Source organism: Mastigoproctus giganteus, chromosome 11, assembly GCF_048544385.1.
Source record: "Mastigoproctus giganteus isolate SK-2022 chromosome 11, ASM4854438v1, whole genome shotgun sequence".
NCBI lineage: Eukaryota > Metazoa > Arthropoda > Arachnida > Uropygi > Thelyphonidae > Mastigoproctus > Mastigoproctus giganteus.
Genome location: NC_143585.1, coordinates 123650092 through 123669582, shown reverse-complemented (window position 1 = coordinate 123669582; position 19491 = coordinate 123650092). Strand labels below are relative to the sequence as shown.

Here is a 19491-nt window from a genome sequence, read left to right as displayed (position 1 = left end):
TCATCAGCCCAGGTGACTCTTTTCTAGTCATCCAATGTCCAGGAATGGTGCTCCCATGCTTACTACAAGCAGAGGTATCTGACGGTTGGTCAACACTGACACAAACAGATTGCCCGCTCCTCAGCCCTATCTGCAAGAGCATCCACTGGATGGTGTGCTCAGAAATGTTTCTCTGTGCTGCCTGATTGTAGTCTGCCATTAATTGAAAGATCATGATCTGTCTGTTATCCCAGAGAGCAAGTGCCAACCACCATTCACCTGAACTGTCAACCAGCGGTGTTCCCCCATTCCAGCACAATGGGTGGTTGGGTGCTTCTCTTCAGACCATTTCTGCCACACCTTCGCTATGGTGGCCCTCAAAACAACTGACAATGCCTGCAGGTGCTGAGATGCTTTCTCCCACTTCCTAGTGCTTTAAATCATTTCCTGTTCGACCTCCATCAGATCCTTCCCTTTCCTCCATTTCAATGGCTTTGTACCGGTGGTACTACTTGTGCCGCCAATATACATACTGTACCAGTCAGTGACATTACTCCTAGGTGCTGTGGGATGCATCCACTCATGAAGACGGGGCAGTCATAATGTTTTGAATCATGAGTGTATATTACAGGATGATTGAGAATTGCATGTCATAAATTCTACAGTGGGTTCCAACAAAAGAAATCCAAAATGTTTCTTATGAGTTTTTTTAAAAGGTGTGATTTAAGAAAAACATGAAGTTTGTGATGTTGATTTCAGTATCAAAAAGAAAATAGATGCAAAATGACATGATTGCACTTCAATACACTAGATAACACAAAATTCACATGACAGATCAAAGTGAATTCAAAAAATAAAATTTATGAAAAAAAAAAAAGAAAAGAAAAGAAAAAAGAAAATTAAATGCTTATTTATTTAGAAGATACCGGTTCCCACATTCAGCATGTAGGACAATGGGAGAGGGTTCAATAAAAACATGTTCTGTGATAATCACAATAAGCATTTAATGCAATTGTCTGCAACAACAACACAGAGATTTGCATGTCATACGAGCAAGATTCATACACGCTCCAGATTGTGTGGCATATTTCTAATGTTCAGTTCAGAAACTTTGTAATAACTGCATTAAGACATAGCATGAATCTCATCAGTAAAGATTACATTACCCCATTGCACTTCTGTCCAGTTCTTGTGTTCGATGGGCAGGTGTTAAAGGGACACAGCGTACTGGCCGTTAGGCAAACAGTCCACCTTTACAACACAAAATCAAATGAAACAGCCGGTGGCGATTTGCATAACTGTGGCCATTCAATAGAAAGCTGGTGAACATGCAAAAATTTGAATCGTGATGAGAAGGCTCACATAAACAGATAAAAGTAGCAGTTCAGCAGCTATGTGCAAATTACCGAATGATGAGCACGATTATTTCAGACATTCGATTGGTTTCATACAGTGCTACAGACACAAAATGGCCAGTAGACAACATCGGATGACTTTACCCGGCGTTGAATAATTGGGAAGCTCGAAGTGCAAGGAGTGTGGCTGCAGAGTTCGGTATCATCCATAGCATCATCTCACGTGCGTGATCAGCCTTCAGAATGACAGGTACAGCTGTTCGAAAAGACCAGTAGTGGTCATCCATGAAAAACAACGCCCAACGATGACCACTATATACTCCTACAGGCCAAGAGGGACCGACACTAGACAGCGGGATCCATTGCAAACCAGCTGCACAGGAGCACACGGTTTACTGTGGCCAGGCAACTCCACAAAGGTGGACTGTTTGCCTAACGGCCAGTACGCTGTGTCCCTTTAACACCTGCCCATCGAACACAAGAACTGGACAGAAGTGCAATGGGGTAATGTAATCTTTACTGATGAGAGTAGATTCAGTCTCAGCAGCTATTCTGGACATCAGCTAATCTGGCAAGAGGTTGGCACACGGTATCACCCCACAAACATCACTGAAAGGGATCGATATGGCAGTCGAGGTGTTCTCGTCTGGGGAGGCGTTATCTTGGATAGATGCACACAACTCCAGATACTGGAAGGCGGTACTGTAACCCGTGCACGCTACTGTACTGAGGTAATCCTTCCCTATGTGCATCTGTTCCGAGGTGCCATTGGCCCCAAGTTCGTGTTTATGGATGATATCACCACACCCCATCACACTGCAGCTCTTGATATGCTTTTGGAAAGTGAGGACATTGTTCGTATAGATTGGCTTGCCCGTTCCACCGATCTAAATCTCATCGAACATATATGGGACGCTCTGGGGAGATGCCTAGCAGCACATCCACACCCACCAGAAAATGTTCACCAGCTGAAGATGGCGCTGACAGAGGAATGGACAATGTTACCACAAGAACTTATCAACAACATTGTTCTAAGTATGGACAGGCGGTGCAAAGCCTGCATCGACATTAGGTGTGGCCATATCTCCTACTGAGGACCACCTCTTCCCTTTGTTCCATCTTTGGCAGTGATGCATCTGTATCATGGCAGCCAGTGCTATGTTGCCATTTTTGAATAAAGTCCCTCTGTACCATTTTGTTTCCGTTGTTGTGTCGGTGTTGTTTCCTTCATCATTTCTGTACCTCACGAGGTTCCTTTGGTATGCTTTTCCCATATCCAGGCCACTCCTATGAGAAGCTACAGGTGAAAACCTGACTGGTCCTTAAGTTTTGCACACCAGTGTTCTAAATGTGTAAACCCTAAATCAAAAAAAATTCTTTTTTTAGTAAATTTAAAATTTTTTTAGTTTTTTTAAAACCTTTTCAAAAAAGAAAATTTAATAAAGGAAGTTTTTAATAAATTTTTCGAATTCAGAAAATAAAATAAATTTTATTTTCTGAATTAATTAATTAAAAAAGACAACCGACATTAATTCAGAAAATAAAATAAATTTTATTTTCTGAATTAATGTCGGTTGTCTTTTTTATGTTATTTAGTGTATTCAGTCTAATCATATTGATTTGTAAAAATTACAGTTTTCTGAAAAACTGCCATGAATATTTTAAATTACTTTCGTAATCAAGAGCTCGCTGTAAAATATATGTAGAATAATCACCCCATGTATACACGCAAGCAAGCATAGCACCCAAATAAGCAATACTATTTGTGGTTTTAAAACTAGTATTATTATAAGTTCTCTTTGCACCTATATTGAGAATAGCAGAGCATCCTCTTCCTACTACTGATACAATTATAAACACATATGAGTTGACTCTGCTATAACTGAACAATCACTAGATCAATTTTTTTATTCAAATTTTTTTTAAATAAACCATACCAAAATGAAAAAGGTTATCTAAACCTTGTTAGGCAAATAAACTGATTCTGTTCAACTGATTGCCACTTTGGTTAATGAGCAATGAAAATGTGAAAAAATATGTTTCTGGATCCCCAGTGATTTCAGATGGAATCGAAAACACTAATAAAAAAGATACTTATTATAAATGAGTAATATGAAAAATAACAATTCGTACAGGGTAAAGCTATTAAAGTAACTTGTGATGTAATAAACTGTGCAAATTTTTAAATTCATAAATAGAAAAACTTTTTAACTTGCTTGCATAACTGTAACGGCACCATATGTAACAGCAGTCCAATATACAGACCCTACAACAACACCAGCTGCTATGAATGGACACACTTTGTATAGCATTCTGTCTGTTGTATCCAATATATATACAAATGAACCTGAAACAAAGAATATAATATTAGGTAAAGTATGTATGCCCAGTGTTATGTTACAGTTCAGGCACAATAAATTTTTTACTAAATTAATTGTATTTTTCCTCTAACTGTTATTAACAAATGAAAGTTAAATAGCATATATATAAATAGCACATACACTGTGCTGCCACTTTATTAGGTACCGCTACCTAGTAGCATGTTGAGCCTCCTTTAACCTTCAAAACAGCCTGAATTCATCTAGGCATGGATTGAACAAGATGCTGAAAATGCTGTGCAGGAATGAAGTACCATGCAGACATGAGTGTGTGACACAGTTCCTTGAGATTCGACGGAAGTGTAGGCCTGCAGTAAACAGCCCTTTTCAGCTCATCCAAAAGATGTTCAATAGGATTGAGATCCTGGGACTGAGCAGGCCATTGCAGCAAAGAAAAGTCATTGTCATGTTCCTGGAACCATTCCATAGTGATTCGGGCTTTGTGCACCAATGCATTATCCTGCTGGAAGTAACTATCTGACTGAGGATAAACTGTCAACATGAACGGATGCACCTGGTCAGCAATGATGTTTAGGTACGATGTGGCATTCAGACGTGAATCTATGGGTATCAATGGACCCAACATGTGCCAAGAAAACATTCCCCATACCATAACACTGTCCCCACCACCTTGCACAGTAGTCATCAGACATGATGGGTCCATGGATTCATGTTGTCTTCACCAAATTCTGAGCCTTCCATCAACATGATGCAACAGGAACTTCGACTCGTCAGACCAAGCAACTGTTTTCCAATCCTCGATAGTCCCGTGCTGGTGTTGCTGTGCCCACAGGAGGCATGCTCTCTTGTTCTTCATTGATAACAAAGGTACGCGATGTGGCCATCGGCTGTTGTAGCCCATTCGTGACACAGTGCAACTAGTGGTCCGTTGCGATATTTTGTTCTGCGCACCAAGGTTGTATTCTGACATGATGTGTGACATTGTGGCCTGTCTGTTTGCTTGCACAATTCTAGCCATCCTCCTCTGACCTCTCTCATCAACAAGCAATTTTCTTCCACAGGAGTGCCGCTGAGAGGATGTTTTCTGTTCATTGCGTCATTCTTGATACACCCTTGAAACTGTGGTGCATGAAAAGTTCATGGGAATTACCGTTACAGAGTTGCTTTGTCCAGCACGTCTTGATCCTACTACCATGTCATGTTCAAAATCTGTTAGATCACTCCTTTTCCCCATTCTTGCTACAGTTTGTATGCTTAACTTATACTAGAAAGGTTGTTCTGCTGCATTTATATCCACAACTGTGGTCATGTGAGTTGTAACATTGCAGGACAAACTATTTGTGTGCACAGCAGGGGTGTACCTAATAAAGTGGCAGCACAGTGTATAAATAGCAAGATATATAAATAGTAGATACTCTGTATGAAGTGGGAATGATGGCTGCAGCTTCCATACTGTTACAATAGATGAAGAATTTTAAGCTCCTGGGAATGGATAAGCTTTTTGGAAAATCATGCCATCTTTTTGACTAAATTAACATATTAAATTGTGTTCAATAAATAGTTTAAGAGTCTGAGTCACATTCATTAGCTGATTTTTAAATTTAGCTAGAGATTTTATGAGTAATGACTTAATATCTGTAGAGCTTTTATAATGGTGATTTGGTGAAATATCATAGTGTGTAACTAATAGTGTAATGCATGGTAGTGGAATTGTAGGGTTTTATTTGTGATAAATAAGTATCTCTAATGTTCTAATCAGCAGGCTGGTAAATACTTATTGTGTTTAGCTATGAATTTTACTTTTAGTAAGGCTATAACTAATTTAAAACTGTAGTGTAACATACAAAATAAACTTGATAGCATAATACGTAACACTACATTTAGGTATATATTACCTTAATGTAGTATTGGCAATTAAATTGAATTTAAGTTGAAATCACACCCGACACTACAGCAACAAAGCTACAGGCTTAAAGTAGAGGGAATGTTGTGACGCGGGGGAAGGACTAAAGGGTACAATTCTCCTAGGAATCACAGCCTAATGAAATGTGCAACTTGTGCAATGTTTGCAGACATCTGGAACAGGACATGATATAGTCGGGGGGGATATCATTCTGTGTGTTTAGTGCAGGGAGTGTGAAGAAATTAGGTGCCAGCCGAGCATTCTAATGGGTGTTTCTGAGAGCTTGAAGAATAGGGTGGATGCCCTTAAAGCAATTAAAATTTGGGGCCATCAAGCTCAGCTGCCCAACTCAAAGCCAAAAGGTCACACCTGCCTCAAACAGCACAGCTACATTCCCCAAGGCAGAATGCACTGGTCCCACATGAGCTAGTTATGTCTGTAACTCTACTGTCAGAGAAACAGAAAATATATTGTGCAAGAAGGATAGGTAGAATAGGGCCAGGATATGTCTGCCTGGGATAAAGGTAAATAACATTGTAGAGTAGATATAATCTTTTAAGGACACAAAAGGTGATACTGTTATACACATTGGCACTAATTAGCATTGGTAGAGGCACATGATGCAAGAAAGCGAGCTTATATAACAGCCAAAAAAAAAAAAAAAAAAAACCTTCCCATTTCACCCATCCATTCACTCCAATGTTTGTCTAGTTCTGCCTTGAACTTATTTAAGTTGTCAAACTCCACTACGACAAATGGAAGTTTGTTCTAACAATCAACCACCCACTGGCTAAATGCTAATTTCTGCACATCTGTTCTACAACTGTCTTTCTTCAATTTATGTCACCTCAAGTGAGTAATCTGGGCAAGAAGAAGAATCCCATCAGCATTCAGCTTGCTCAAACTACTCAAGGCCTTAGATCTCAATCAGATCAACTCGCAGGTGACTAGTCTCTAGATGCTGAAATTTGTTGGTGTTACCAAACAGCACAGTTACCAAGCCTTTCTTGGTAACACCAACCCTTTGTTTCATTCACCAATGTTGTTGCCCTTCTCTGTACTCATTCCAGCAGGTCTACATCCTTCCTAAAATGAGGTCTCCAGACCTGTATGCAGTACTCAAGGTGTGGCCTGACCATTGCCTTGGATAAAGGGAAAACTAATGATAAGAGTAGGAGATCTGAGGATTTACTTTGAAGAAGGGACTTGTGGACATACAGGGAAATGTTGGAGAAAAGTCATGAGTTATAATCGAATTTGAAAGTGTCTGCAATTCTGCCCAGACACCACAATAGAAGGGGAGTACATGTTGAAAGCCTTGTCAATCAATTCAGCTCTGGAAAGAATGTGCAAAGCTCACAGGTAGAGTTTTTCCCAGCATGGCCTGTGCTTATTAACAGGGCTGGGATACACTTAAATAAAGGGGATGCAAGAATATTTGATGATGCTTTCAAGGCAATGAGGTGGATCAGAAAACTGCTAGCTTGGGGGGGGGGGGGGTAAGATACACAGCCTAATAAATTAACAGAGCTGCAAAGAGAAAAGGTGTTCTTGCACTGCTTCTATTAGAACATGTAGCAGCCTCAAAACAGTGTTGGGGATTTCGAGCCCTGCTATGAGTAGTATGGAACAAGTAAATACACAGGCTATATTAGGGTAACTAAGAGTAAGAACACAGGTGCATGAATAGTTGCATGTACATTAATGCTAGGATCACTGTAAATAAATTTCAAGAATATTAAGTACTGACTAAGTCATCGGACGCAAACATTGTAGGGATATCAGCGACATGGTGTCACTTAAACATAAGTGATGCTAAATTTGAATATAGGGACAACAATGTATACAGCATGGACAGGAACAGGGGAAGAGGGGAGAAGTGTTATGCTCTTATTTAAGAAGCATATTAAATCTAAGGCAGTGCATGCAGTCTGCATGGGTGAACAGTGCAATGTTGATGAGTCAATTTGGTTTGACATAAGCACTGGGAAAATGAAAATAAGAGTAGGATTGTGCTATAGGCCTAATGACTGTGATGAGTATACCAAACAACTATACAGAGAAATAGTGGGCCAGTATATCAGAATGTCTTAAAATTTGGGATTTTAACTTTCCAGATGTTGACTGAAATTTGTGGGTTGGTCACTCACACACTAGCAGTGCTTTTGTAAATTTACTGGATAACTCTTCTACAGCAACACGTTAGAGAAATGACAGGTAGGAAGCAATACTCCTGATCTGCTTATCACCAGTGATTCTTCATATATTAAGAATCTACAGATAAAAGATCCACTGGGTGGCAGTGATCACAGTGTACCGATATGGAACTTCAAGGATTTAATTTTGGCAAGAAAGAAACATCAATGAATACAGACTTAATTTTTCAAATGAAAAGTGTTCCCCAACACTAGTGTTTTTGCCATTTGTTACTTGTTTGAAAAGGACTGAGTTTGAAACCACTGGAAACCACAGGGCAAATTTTTAAAGATTCCTTCACTCAAGGTTGTAGTTGGCCAGTCTCAGTTTTATTTGTGCCGAACATTACAACCGAGTCACATTGTCCTAGATTTGCCTTCCATTTGAGGACTGTTCTTGCCTCCACATAGCAGTACTGAAAGTCTGAGCATGAAAAGTAATCCTCTCGGGGCTAAAAGAGCAACCCCAAACTGACATACAGATGAGGTAATGAATACTGTAAAAAATAAAGGTAATGCCAACTATTCATGACTATAGCACTGTTCCTAATCATCCACTCAACTGGAGAATAGGCAATGAAGAAAATGTCTCTTAGCTTCATCCAAAAAGGATGAAGTCACAATCTTCAAAATAGTAAAACAGCTGAAGTCTGGTGACATTATAGTACAAAATGCTCAGGACAATTAGAGATTTCACTAAAAGCTTCAAATTTCACATGGATACCAAAAATGGCAACACCACATAAGACTTTGAACTCATCGAGAGGAGTGATATCTAAATGGAATTTTTCCCATATCCTAGAAGAAATCAAAATAGAATTCAAGACCCAAGGGATAACAGAAGTCCAACAAATTTCCACTTGAAGAGACAGAAATAATATTCCCATGAAGCATGGTACCTTTGGCACACCTCTGTTCCCAAAGAGTATAAAAGCTGGATATTTAAACTGTCCATTGAAAATATACATCCCAAACCCCAATAAGATGTTTCTGATGTAAAAAAATATGCTAACTTACAGAGGAGAACCAGTTATATTGCAAAGCCCGAATTGTAGATAGACCGGAATGTGGAGGTATAACCACAGTGACAAACAAATTAGTTCCAGTCCAAAAACTCTTCCTAACCAGAAATGTGTTTTTCCCCTTTAGCATATTGGTGGAGTGGGGTGGAGGAGGGCTATACCTACAAGAGATTGCTGTTGAAATCAAAGTAAAACCTGCTTTTCATAAAAACAAAAGCAAATGAATGGACGGGTTACTAAGAGACAGGACTGAAAATGATTAACAGGTGCTAATAGTGACACCCACCTTTCTGGATCTAACAGAGAATACTATTTTTTTAGACTTAAAATAATACCTGTTCTTAGTATGGGGGTTCTCTTTTTAACACACAGGTCCATAAACATATAGTTTCTGTTGGCTTTTGACTATTTTTACATGCATAATACTACAAATAGCTAAAACAACATATCGAATAAAAAACAGTTAAAAGCATTTGTATTTATTGAATTTTAAATACAAGAAATACACTGACAAAATAATATTCAATATTTACAGTACAGTACTTACTTTTTTCTTACTGATATTAAAATATCAGTTCGAAAAAAGGAAGTACTGTATCTAGTTATGTTTTCTACTCGAAGATACTTTATAGCTAAGTGGCCACTTCTAATTAACTTTAAAACTAAGATATTCTATGTGGTTTATCATGTCTTTAGAACATTTGGTAATGAACATTTTAAAGAAATATTTCAACACTGAACATATAGTTAACTTGTGATTTTAGTAGTTTCAATATTTTAGTTTCTTTTAATTGATAGTCCACTTGTAAAACTTTACTGAAAGAATTTTTCTTTAAATTCAGCAGTCTGCTATATCCTTTAAAGTTATTTCAATAGTAAGACAATTCCAATACAGCATATTTAAACAATAAAATTCTCCTACTTCTGTTTCCATTTGATTGAAGAATATAAATCTAAAAATTTATTCATGGAAACTTTATTTTATCTATGAACAATAAGGTGGTAATCCTAATAAATCTTATCTCCTACTTACTAAAGAGCAATGACTTCAGTTTCCAGCTTAGCAATTTGCATTCTTGTGAGAACAGCTCTTGCATTTAAAAGTAGAATCAACAATAATGACTTCATTTACAAGATTCCTTTTCAAAAAGTATAAATAATACAGAAAGAGCCAATATCCTTCCTTCCTTCTATTCTTTTCAAACAAACTATCAAAGAAGCATTACTTAGTTTTATTAATTATTTACCAGTCACCAGCTTTGCTGTGCCAAAGTTTCCCACTGTTTTTTATAACTTGTTTCATTAAAAACCCATTTCTAATCTCACTTCTATTCTGAACACAATAGTGTAAAAGAACACAGCAGCAAATACTCAAAATATATACATTAACATGTGTATGATGCAGCATATTGTGGACTGTTATTGTGGACAGCATATTGTGGACACACGGAGAGAGAGAGAGAGGAGGGGTGAGGAAATTGTTGAAATAACAAAACACAACTTAACACCTATCTATACATTTATAATAACAAGCAGCAAAAGATAAAAATACAATATTACACACACAATATAACTAAACACACACATAAAAAGAAAAGCATTTATCCACAGCATTTAGAAACATAACATTTTAAAGATACTCAAAGGTTTACAGCAAACACCAACAAAAGAGCCTCTGTTGTTGGCATTGCAGTAAATTAGTACTGTAAACCTTTGTTTAGAAATGTATTCTATTTTTATCAGCACATGCATCTAATAATAACAGCACCAATCATTTTGCAATATATTTTTCTCTTACTTCATCAGTGAAATACACTGATGCTTAGAGGCTAGAAAACTGGTACAATGCACTGCGAGCAGGGAGTTAAAGCGTGTCTTAGCGAAGGGTGCAGGATGCCTATTCCTTTTGCTTTCAGAAACCCCCACTGTGATCACAGTGTGCTGAAGTGGGATTTACTCAAGGAGGTAACTACCATCAGGGATAAAGGGAAGGTTATTGCTTTCGTAAAGGCGACTACGATGGTCGGAGACAGTATTTAAATTCTATACAGTGGGACCAACTGATGATGTTACCAACAGCAAACTCAAAATGGGAAGCATTCAAAGAACTTATCTTGGAAGCTACTAGGCTTTACATACGACCTAAGAAATATTGTTCAAGGTTCAGGCCTAAATGGATGTCAGATGAACTAATGAGACATATGGCAGAGAAGAAAAATGCATGGGATACATATAAATTAACATGTGACACAGAAGCCTATGATAGATATAAGTTGATCTGTAACCAAGTTACAAAGGAGGTTAGGCAGGCGAAGGATGCAAAGAAAAACAGCAAGGAGTTCTTTACTTATGTAAACACTAGAAGGAAGTGGATGAATCAGATTGGTCCACTTGATATCGATGGTTCAACTTTTCATGATCCTGGTCAGGTAGCTAACAAACTAAATCAATATTTTGCATCTACATTCACACCTGAGGAGTTACTCAGGAAGAGGAATGCCATAGATGAAGTAAACACTGGCAGTGAGCTAGATGATCTTGTAATAATTGAGAGTAAAGTGGAGGAGAAATTGTTGAAGATAAATACAAGAAAGGCACCTGGGTTGGATGGGATCTATCCAGTTATATTAAAGGAGGGCAGCAAAGGAAGTAAGCAATCCGTTAGCCATAATTATGAGAGCTTCCTTGGACTCAGGGGAGGTACCCACAGACTGGAGATGTGCAAATGTAACCACAATTCACAAAGGAGGATCAAAGACTGACACAAGTAATTATAGACCTGTGAGTTTAACTTCTGTTCCAGGAAAATTAATGGAAGCACTGGTTAAAGAAGCACTGCAGGATCATCTTGACAAGAATTCAGTTATACCTCAGACACAGCATGGTTTTGTTAAGGGAAGGTCTTGCCTGATCAATTTGATTGAATACTATGATGTAATCACAAAAGAATTGGATGCAGGGAATAACTTTTATATTATATATTTGGATCTTAGAAAGGCTTTTGATACTGTTGCACATGGAAGACTGCTGCACAAATTGGAGCAGTGTGGCATTGGTGGCAAATTGTTGCTATGGATAAAGGGATGGTTGAGTGGCAGAAGACAGAGAGTGGTAATTAATGGACACTGCTCATTGTGGACTAATGTTATTAGTGGAGTCCCTCAAGGTTCAGTATTGGGTCCACTGTTGTTTTCTGTATTTATAAATAATATTAATGATGGTATATCAAGCTTAATGTCCAAGTTTGCAGACGATACAAAGGTTGGCAGGGTTGTTAAGGACTCTACTGACACTTATAAAAAAAAAAGGGCGCCTCCGTAGCCAGGTTGGAAGGAGCAGCAGTGCATAGCACACGCTTCTTGATTAGACCGTGGTTCGAGCCCGTCACCACCAAATACGGAGAATGCGGAAAGATCAGGGAATGACCACCGCATGTTCCCGGAGCAATATGGCCTTAGTTGCTAATGCTCCTAAATACCAAATAACATAACAAATAACATCAACTTAGAAACAAATATCATTATCCATAGTTCTCAGTTGCTAATATCCTATTAAATTGTATAGCAATTAAGTGTATAGCAGATTTCCTGAACAGAAAATCGGCTATAAACTTAAAAATATGGGACACTGCCGGGTAGTTGTTTTGTAGGTACTGGCAGGCATCTATTAGCAGCTGTAAGACAAAAGATGAATAATGTATTTTGTCTAAATGAACAGCCAAATGAGTGTACAGAAGTAAAACTTCCATTTAGGTCCTTGAAAATGTCACAGACATTAGTAGTAGTAGCATGTGATGCAAGAAAGCCAGTGTATGAGCTTATGCAGCATCAGCCAAAAAAAAAAAAAAAAAATCACACCATTCCCTCCAAATGCCTGTCCAGTTCCTCCTTCAGTTACGCCAGAAAAGCTGTACTGGCTACCGGGAGTCTAAAATGCTGATGGAATTGATATTCAGGTGACATTCAAGTTAAGTAGACTAAATTTCAGTGAAGTCAGGATGGTCTGTGACAGTCAAATCCTCTGCTTGCACCTTAACGATGGTGGGACTGATAGTAATCCTGGGTATAACCTCCATGCACAAGCCCAGGTATGAACCAATGTAAGCAGGAGTCAATGTGTGGCACCCACACCACATGGAGGAATGCTGCCCCTCTGTGTTACCAAGCAATACTAGGTGGTAGATGACTCTCATCAACCGGTGCAATACCACCACTTTGCTTATTGGAGGCTTGAAGTGGTGTAACCCATATTTAGTCTCCAGAGCTAAGTTCTGATCAACACTTCCCCATCGCATCCATCATGCAGTATGACTGATGACTTTTCAGGTTATGATGAACATCATAGCGAGATCCAATCTTCCTTACATTTCGAGGGTACAGCTCTAAAACGGTGTTCACAGGCCAGCCGCTAGTTAGTACACCGGACTGAACCTATTGGTAATTCTCTAGGAGGCTTCCGGATCAGCTAGTGTATAATCTTGCTACCTCTATTCTGCCAGATAGTGACTGGAGGGAGTCCGAGTAGTGTGTATGAGGGGAGCATTGTCGAGCCCACATTATGTCAAGGATCTGGGTATATTCCTACCATGTGTATGCCACATCCAAAAATTTCATTACTTCATACAGCATGTCCCACCCACTTTTTCTTACTATCGAATACACCATGAATTGCCAAACTAATAGAGTAAGCTTAACTGCAAAAAGATCTAAACCACTTAAACACTTCCTAGTTCATTTCACAAATATCTGGGGTCTCAATTCTAATCTCAACGATGTCCATTTCCACTTGCAGTCTGCCAAATCCCAAGTACTTTTTCTGACAGAATCTCAGTTATCGGTTGATTCAAATATTGCTCATCTCAGTTGCCCAAATTATTTGCTGTATGATTCCTTTCGCCTCAAAGGCTGTACTTGTGCATATGTCCATTCCGATATTCCCTGTCAGAGAATTGGTTATTTGAAATCTCCTCTCTTTGATCTTCTCTGGCTTAGATCTTCTCTGGCTTCTCTGAACTGCAGCCATTATTAGGTTATACAATTGTAAAATCTCTCTACCTCACTGTGTCAAATTGATCTGCTGTCTCTACCGTACTCCCAACTCCACTAATCACTTGGAGCTCTTTGACTTCCCCTCTTTGCAACTTGACTTTCTCTGGTCCAACTTTCCTAACAGTGAGGTAATTTTCCTTGGTGATTTTAATATTCACAACTCCAGCTGGCTTCCGTTTTCTAGTCACACCGACCCAGCTGGTCGAGATGCTGAGCAAAAGCTCAGCATCTCGACCTTGCACAGATTGTACATTTAACCACAAGAATACCGGACAATCCTAACCATACAGCCAACACGTTTGATCTTTTTCTCACAAACAACCCTTCTAAGTACACGGTCGAAATGAGTGGTCCTTTAGGTATCTCAGATCACAACTTGGTGATTGTCTCTTCTCTAATGAAGCCTTTATCTCATGGCTATTCCCAACCTCGTATTGTTTGGCATTACAAGAATGCAAAATGGGATGACCTGCAAGATTTCTTTTCTTCTTTTCCTTGGTCGGACTACTGTTTCAAAACTTCTGATGTCAATGTTTGCTCTGATCGTGTCAGTAAAATTATTCTTGTAGGAATGGAATCCTTTATTCCACATTCTATATTAAAATCTCATCCTTTATCTAAACCTTGGTTTTCCAATAAATGTGCTAAGGCTGTTCAAGAGAAGAATGTTGCATATCGTAATTGGCTTGTTTCCAGTCTTCAGTTTCATTTTCTGCCTACACCAAAGCTTGCAACAATTGTAAAGCAGTTATTAATCAGTCCAAACTAGATTTTGAACAGGCTAAGAGTAGAAAACTTGCTTCTTGCCCTAATGGTAGCCGAGCATTCTGGTCTCTTGCCAAAGCTACTGGCCGCAACTTTTGCCCATCTTTGCCCCCACCTCTGTCAAAACCAGATGGTTCTGTTGTCACTTCAGCCAAGGATAAAGCTGACCTTCTAGCATCCCATTTCTCTTCCAACTCATGTATTAATGATCTTGGTAAAACACTTCCCATCATTCCCAACACGCTCCTTTCAATGCCTCCTGTGGTCTTCCGTCAAAAGGATGTAAGAAGGATTTTGACGAATCTCGATGCTAAAAAAGCTCCAGGTCCTGACGGTATTTCTCCACTTGTTCTCAAAACCTGCGCTCCTGAACTTACTCCTGTTCTTTGCCGCCTTTTTTTACTTTCTTATTCCAAAGGTGTTTTTCCTTCTGCTTGGAAATTTGCTCATAAACAGCCAGTTCCTAAACAGGATGACAAGTACCTCCCATCCAATTATCGTCCCATTGCAATTACTTCTACTCTTTCTAAAGTAATGGAAAAATCAATTAACCGCAAACTCTTAAATTACCTAGAAACCTTCCATCTGATCAACGATCGCCAGTATGGATTCCGTCAGTGTCGATCCACTGGTGATATGTTACCAGTGGATCTGTTACCCAATGGGCTTATTTTACCCATTTATGGACAAATGCAATGGAAAAGTTGGGTGAAACACAAGCAGTTGCTCTTGACATCTCAAAGACTTTCAATCGTGTTTGGTATAAAGATCTTCTAAACAAGCTTCCATCTAATGGTTTGCCAACTGCTTTTTGTACTTGGTTATCCAGTTTTCTCTCTGATTGCTCACTGAGGGTGATGGTAGATGGTCCTCTGTCTTCTAACTTCTCCACTAATGCTGGTGTCCCCCAACGTTCAGTTCTTTCCCCCACTATTTTCCTCTTGTATATTAATAACCTTCTTCCATTGATTGGAAATCCTATCCATAGTTTTGCCAATGATAGCACATTGCATTACACTTTCCATTTTGAGAAACCTTGCCCTGCTCAATCAGCTTCAACTTCTCGAATATCAGCTACCAATTTCTTAAATGCTGATTTCCAGGTTAATTCTCCAGTGGGGCAAAGACAACTTAGTTGATTTCAATCCTTCTAAAACTCAGTCTTGTCTTATATCTCGCAAAAAAAGGATTCTTCTGCTCCTATGCTTATCTTTGATGACACTCCGATTTCTAGGCAAAATGATATATCTCTTTTGGGGATTACTCTGACTTCTAATCTCTCTTGGTACAAGCACATTACAAATATTGCTTCCTCTGCATCTAAAAAACTTGGTTTTCTCTTTTGCTCTCCGTATAACTTTTCTTCCAAACAGCTGCTTACCCTGTATAAATCGCAAATCTGCCCCCATGGAATATTGTTCCCACATCTGCGGTGGTGCCCCCAAAACCTCTCTCAGGCTTCTCAATTCCATCCAGAAGAGGGCAGTTAGGTAATTAATGATTCATCTCTAACAGAGTCTCTCCACTCGCTGTCTCATAGACGTACTCTTTCTGCTGCATGCCTCTTCTACAGATATTTCCATGGGCACTGTTCTTCTGAATTGGCTTCTATAATTCCCGCTCTCTCTTTCAAAACAGTCCGAACACGTGCCACCACCAGCCAACATCCATTTATTGTCCAACTTCACACTAACAGAACCAACTTTTCATCTTCCTCGTTTATTCATTCAACTGCCGTTTTCTGGAACAACCTTCCTTCATATGTATTTCCTGAAAATTACAGTCTACAGAAGTTCAAGTCTAATGTCAACATATATCTTCTTTCGTCTTCTCAACCTCCAACCCAAGCACAGTACTATAGGTTCTAATACCTCTCATGTTTGGGGTTTTCATAAAAAAAAAAATAATAAAAAAAATAACACATAGCAATCATTAAATCCACCTTTAAACTCTAGAACTGTATGGTGTTAGTTGTAATGAGGCTTCCCTCCGCAACTCCGCAGGATTTGGGCCAGATTTATAAAGGTTAGCGAGTGTTCAGGTGCTATTAGTGTAGGGTTGTGTTGTTCATTCAGCCTCTTAGCCTAGGGGCCTGTGCTTTCATACAAAAACCTCTAGTTTATCGTCCAGCGCCATGAGGAGGCAGTCTTGGCAGTAGAGAGCGTAAAGCACTGGTGGGGCAAACCCTATTGTATTGTAGCCAAGGCTACAGACAGGGAGAGCCCAGGAGGAAGGAAAAAAAATAATAATAATAAGAAAGGTTGAAGGTGATAGCGGGGAGACAGGAAGTGGGAGGGGATTAAAGTGGTAGAGACGAAGAGGGAGCAGTAGTAAAGGCCCCCGCCTGGTTGAAAGGGGGAACAGAAGAGGGCACCCCCAAGGCAGAATGCCCATCCTGCCCCAGGGGTGAGAGTTGACAGATGGCAGTGAGGTTACCCACCAGACAAATGGAGGGTAGGGGACACCCAGATTGGGGGGGAGGATGTTAGGAATGAGCAAACAACCAACCCACGTGGCAGGAATGAAGGATCATACAGAAAAGGGTCCCTATGTTGGAGGGCCTGCATTGGTGCTCTATCCTACACTGGCCAAAGGGCAACCAACCCCTGTTGGTCAGCGTCAGCATCCCACACTACGCCAGCTTATTAGCAAAGGCATGGTGTCTGCTTGTATAGGCAGAGGGCCACTATGTCCTCCCTCTGCCCTTCATCCATCAGGGGGAGATGGAGGACGGCAAGCAATTTCATCCACTCCTAATCCTCATTCACTCTGCTCTCATTCTGGTTTTATAGTTTTTTTGCTTTTTTTTCCACATTTTCTGTTAGGTTATACAATTGTTTTTACACATCCATCCTCATTCTCACACCAGTGGGGTGGGCAATTGTATGTAGTGTACTTACTATACTAAACACGTAATAATTTTAGTGGCTAGAGACTAAGGGTTAATAAATACTTAAATTAATCAATATGTGGTTTGCACCCTTTCACACTCACAGACATGAACTGCAGCCATTATCAATCCACTGCAGGATGGAAGCCTCCTTAATGATTCATGTTGAGAGAAATGGACCATAATCTCCCACGCTGGTCCAGTAGGTTGGCAGATCAATTGTATTTAGTAGTCTGGGGCTTGAACCCTAATCTACTCAAAGAGTGTGTGTGTTATATTAATCCTGTGCCTGACCACTCGGCTATAGAGGCCGCCTCACAGGCATACTCTCATTTATTCTGCTGGTATTTATCTCATTTACTCAATTCTTTCTTGCTGTACTGCTCTTCCCGGGCACTTCAACTTACTTATAATTTTCAGTTAAAGTGCAGCCCTGGCCGCAGATCTCGCAAGCCAGGGGGTGCAGTGTTTGCATTGTTGTTGTTATTAGTAATTGTGCTGAAATTATGTTAGCATTTCTAATAAATATATTGTTGTTATATATGTGTTCTTGCAGCCACTTTCTTTCATTCCTTCACTCACTCCCATTTACCATAAAACATATTCAGTCTCTCTTATTCCCTTGCTGGGTCACTTCCACCAAAACTAACATTCTTCATTCCCTTTTACTACAATTCCTATTTCACTCATGTTCACTGCCCAGCCCATTCTCTTAGTCTTTCACACTCTTTCATTCATTCTTCTTTCATTCTACATTGCATCCCCTTGCTGTTAGCTTACTAATATTTTTCAGCTAAGCTGCTTCCCTGGCTGCCTATACATCTCCCTCCCCTACATGTCTACTTATTTGGTGTTGTGCTCCTGGTCCCCCACCAGGGGCATGGTAATCCTGGGCGGTTCTAATCAATCCAATTTAGTCAAATTTGAGTATCTGTCGGGGAGCTGGACCCAGCTACCCTGCCAATTTAAAAAGTCATCATCTGGGCACGGTGAGAGACTTGGGCACTTTGGCTGTGGAATTGTTTTGCTGTGGGGGCTGTAAGGCCCGTCTCTGGATATTTTTACTCATTTAAAATACTTTTTGTGTAAAGCTTGTAAAAGCTTTATAATTATTTTCTTCTATTATAAATAAATGTTTTTGTCCCCTGCATATGGGGCCAATTTCTGCTATTAATTTGGTTCTTGGTATATTATAAATTGGTAGAGAGAATGTGTGCCCAGTCTTCACTTTCACCACAGGTACAGTTTGGGTCATCAGTCAGCCCTAAGGAAATTAATTTAGCCTTTAGGGAGCAGTGACATGTCAATATAAATGGTGGGAAAAGTTCAGGGGCATACCACTTCGGTGGCTTTGGACTAACCATTGCCACCTGCGGGAGAAACCTTTTGGTAACCAGACCTCTGGTTTCCTAATCCCAATTTGTTTGCCGTAGCTCACAGAGCTTTGTGGCTATTCTCTTTCTATCACCCTTGATGGCATTGGCTGTATCAAGGGCTATTCCCAAAAATTCTGTGATTATTGCCTTTTAAAGTAGTAGTTAACAGAGCAGCAATGGCTCATTATACATTATACATATAAGTATAATATAAGCCTCTTTTGGCTACTTTCAAATAAAGTGGGAGAAAAACCAGCCAACCTGCAGGGTATTGTAAAGTCTGTGTACCTACATGTACTCTTGCACCTTACAATAAAGATCATATTTCTATTGTTCTCTGAATTGTCTCTAATTTGTTCCTGTTTCTAAGTATGGCCATGCAGATAAACCACGAACCAGCTCTACAGGTGATGACAGGCAAGAACACTGCTCAGTATATGATTGCCAGGGTCCTTCTTTTGAGCCCCCAGTTAGCCCGACTGATCCTGGCAATCATGCTTGCGTAGTTTCTCGCTATTTTTGCCAAGTATATACCAAATGGGAATAAAAATTTAATTTTGAGTCAAAAACAACCCCTACATATTTTAGTTCTGATACCATTTTTATGGTTTTTCCATTA

At 39.5% G+C, this 19491-nt stretch overlaps 1 protein-coding gene across 2 annotated transcripts in view; it reads right to left on the bottom strand.

Moving 5' to 3' along the window:
- The window catches only part of LOC150078411 (E3 ubiquitin-protein ligase MARCHF5-like), a 229979-nt gene that overhangs the window by 141427 nt on the left and 69061 nt on the right, over positions 1 to 19491 (bottom strand). For both annotated transcript variants that reach the window (XM_090385465.1, XM_090385466.1), the window contains exon 3: positions 3551 to 3681. In XM_090385465.1, the coding sequence (XP_090241591.1) occupies positions 3551 to 3681 (131 nt within the window). The remainder of the gene's footprint in view (positions 1 to 3550; positions 3682 to 19491) is intronic.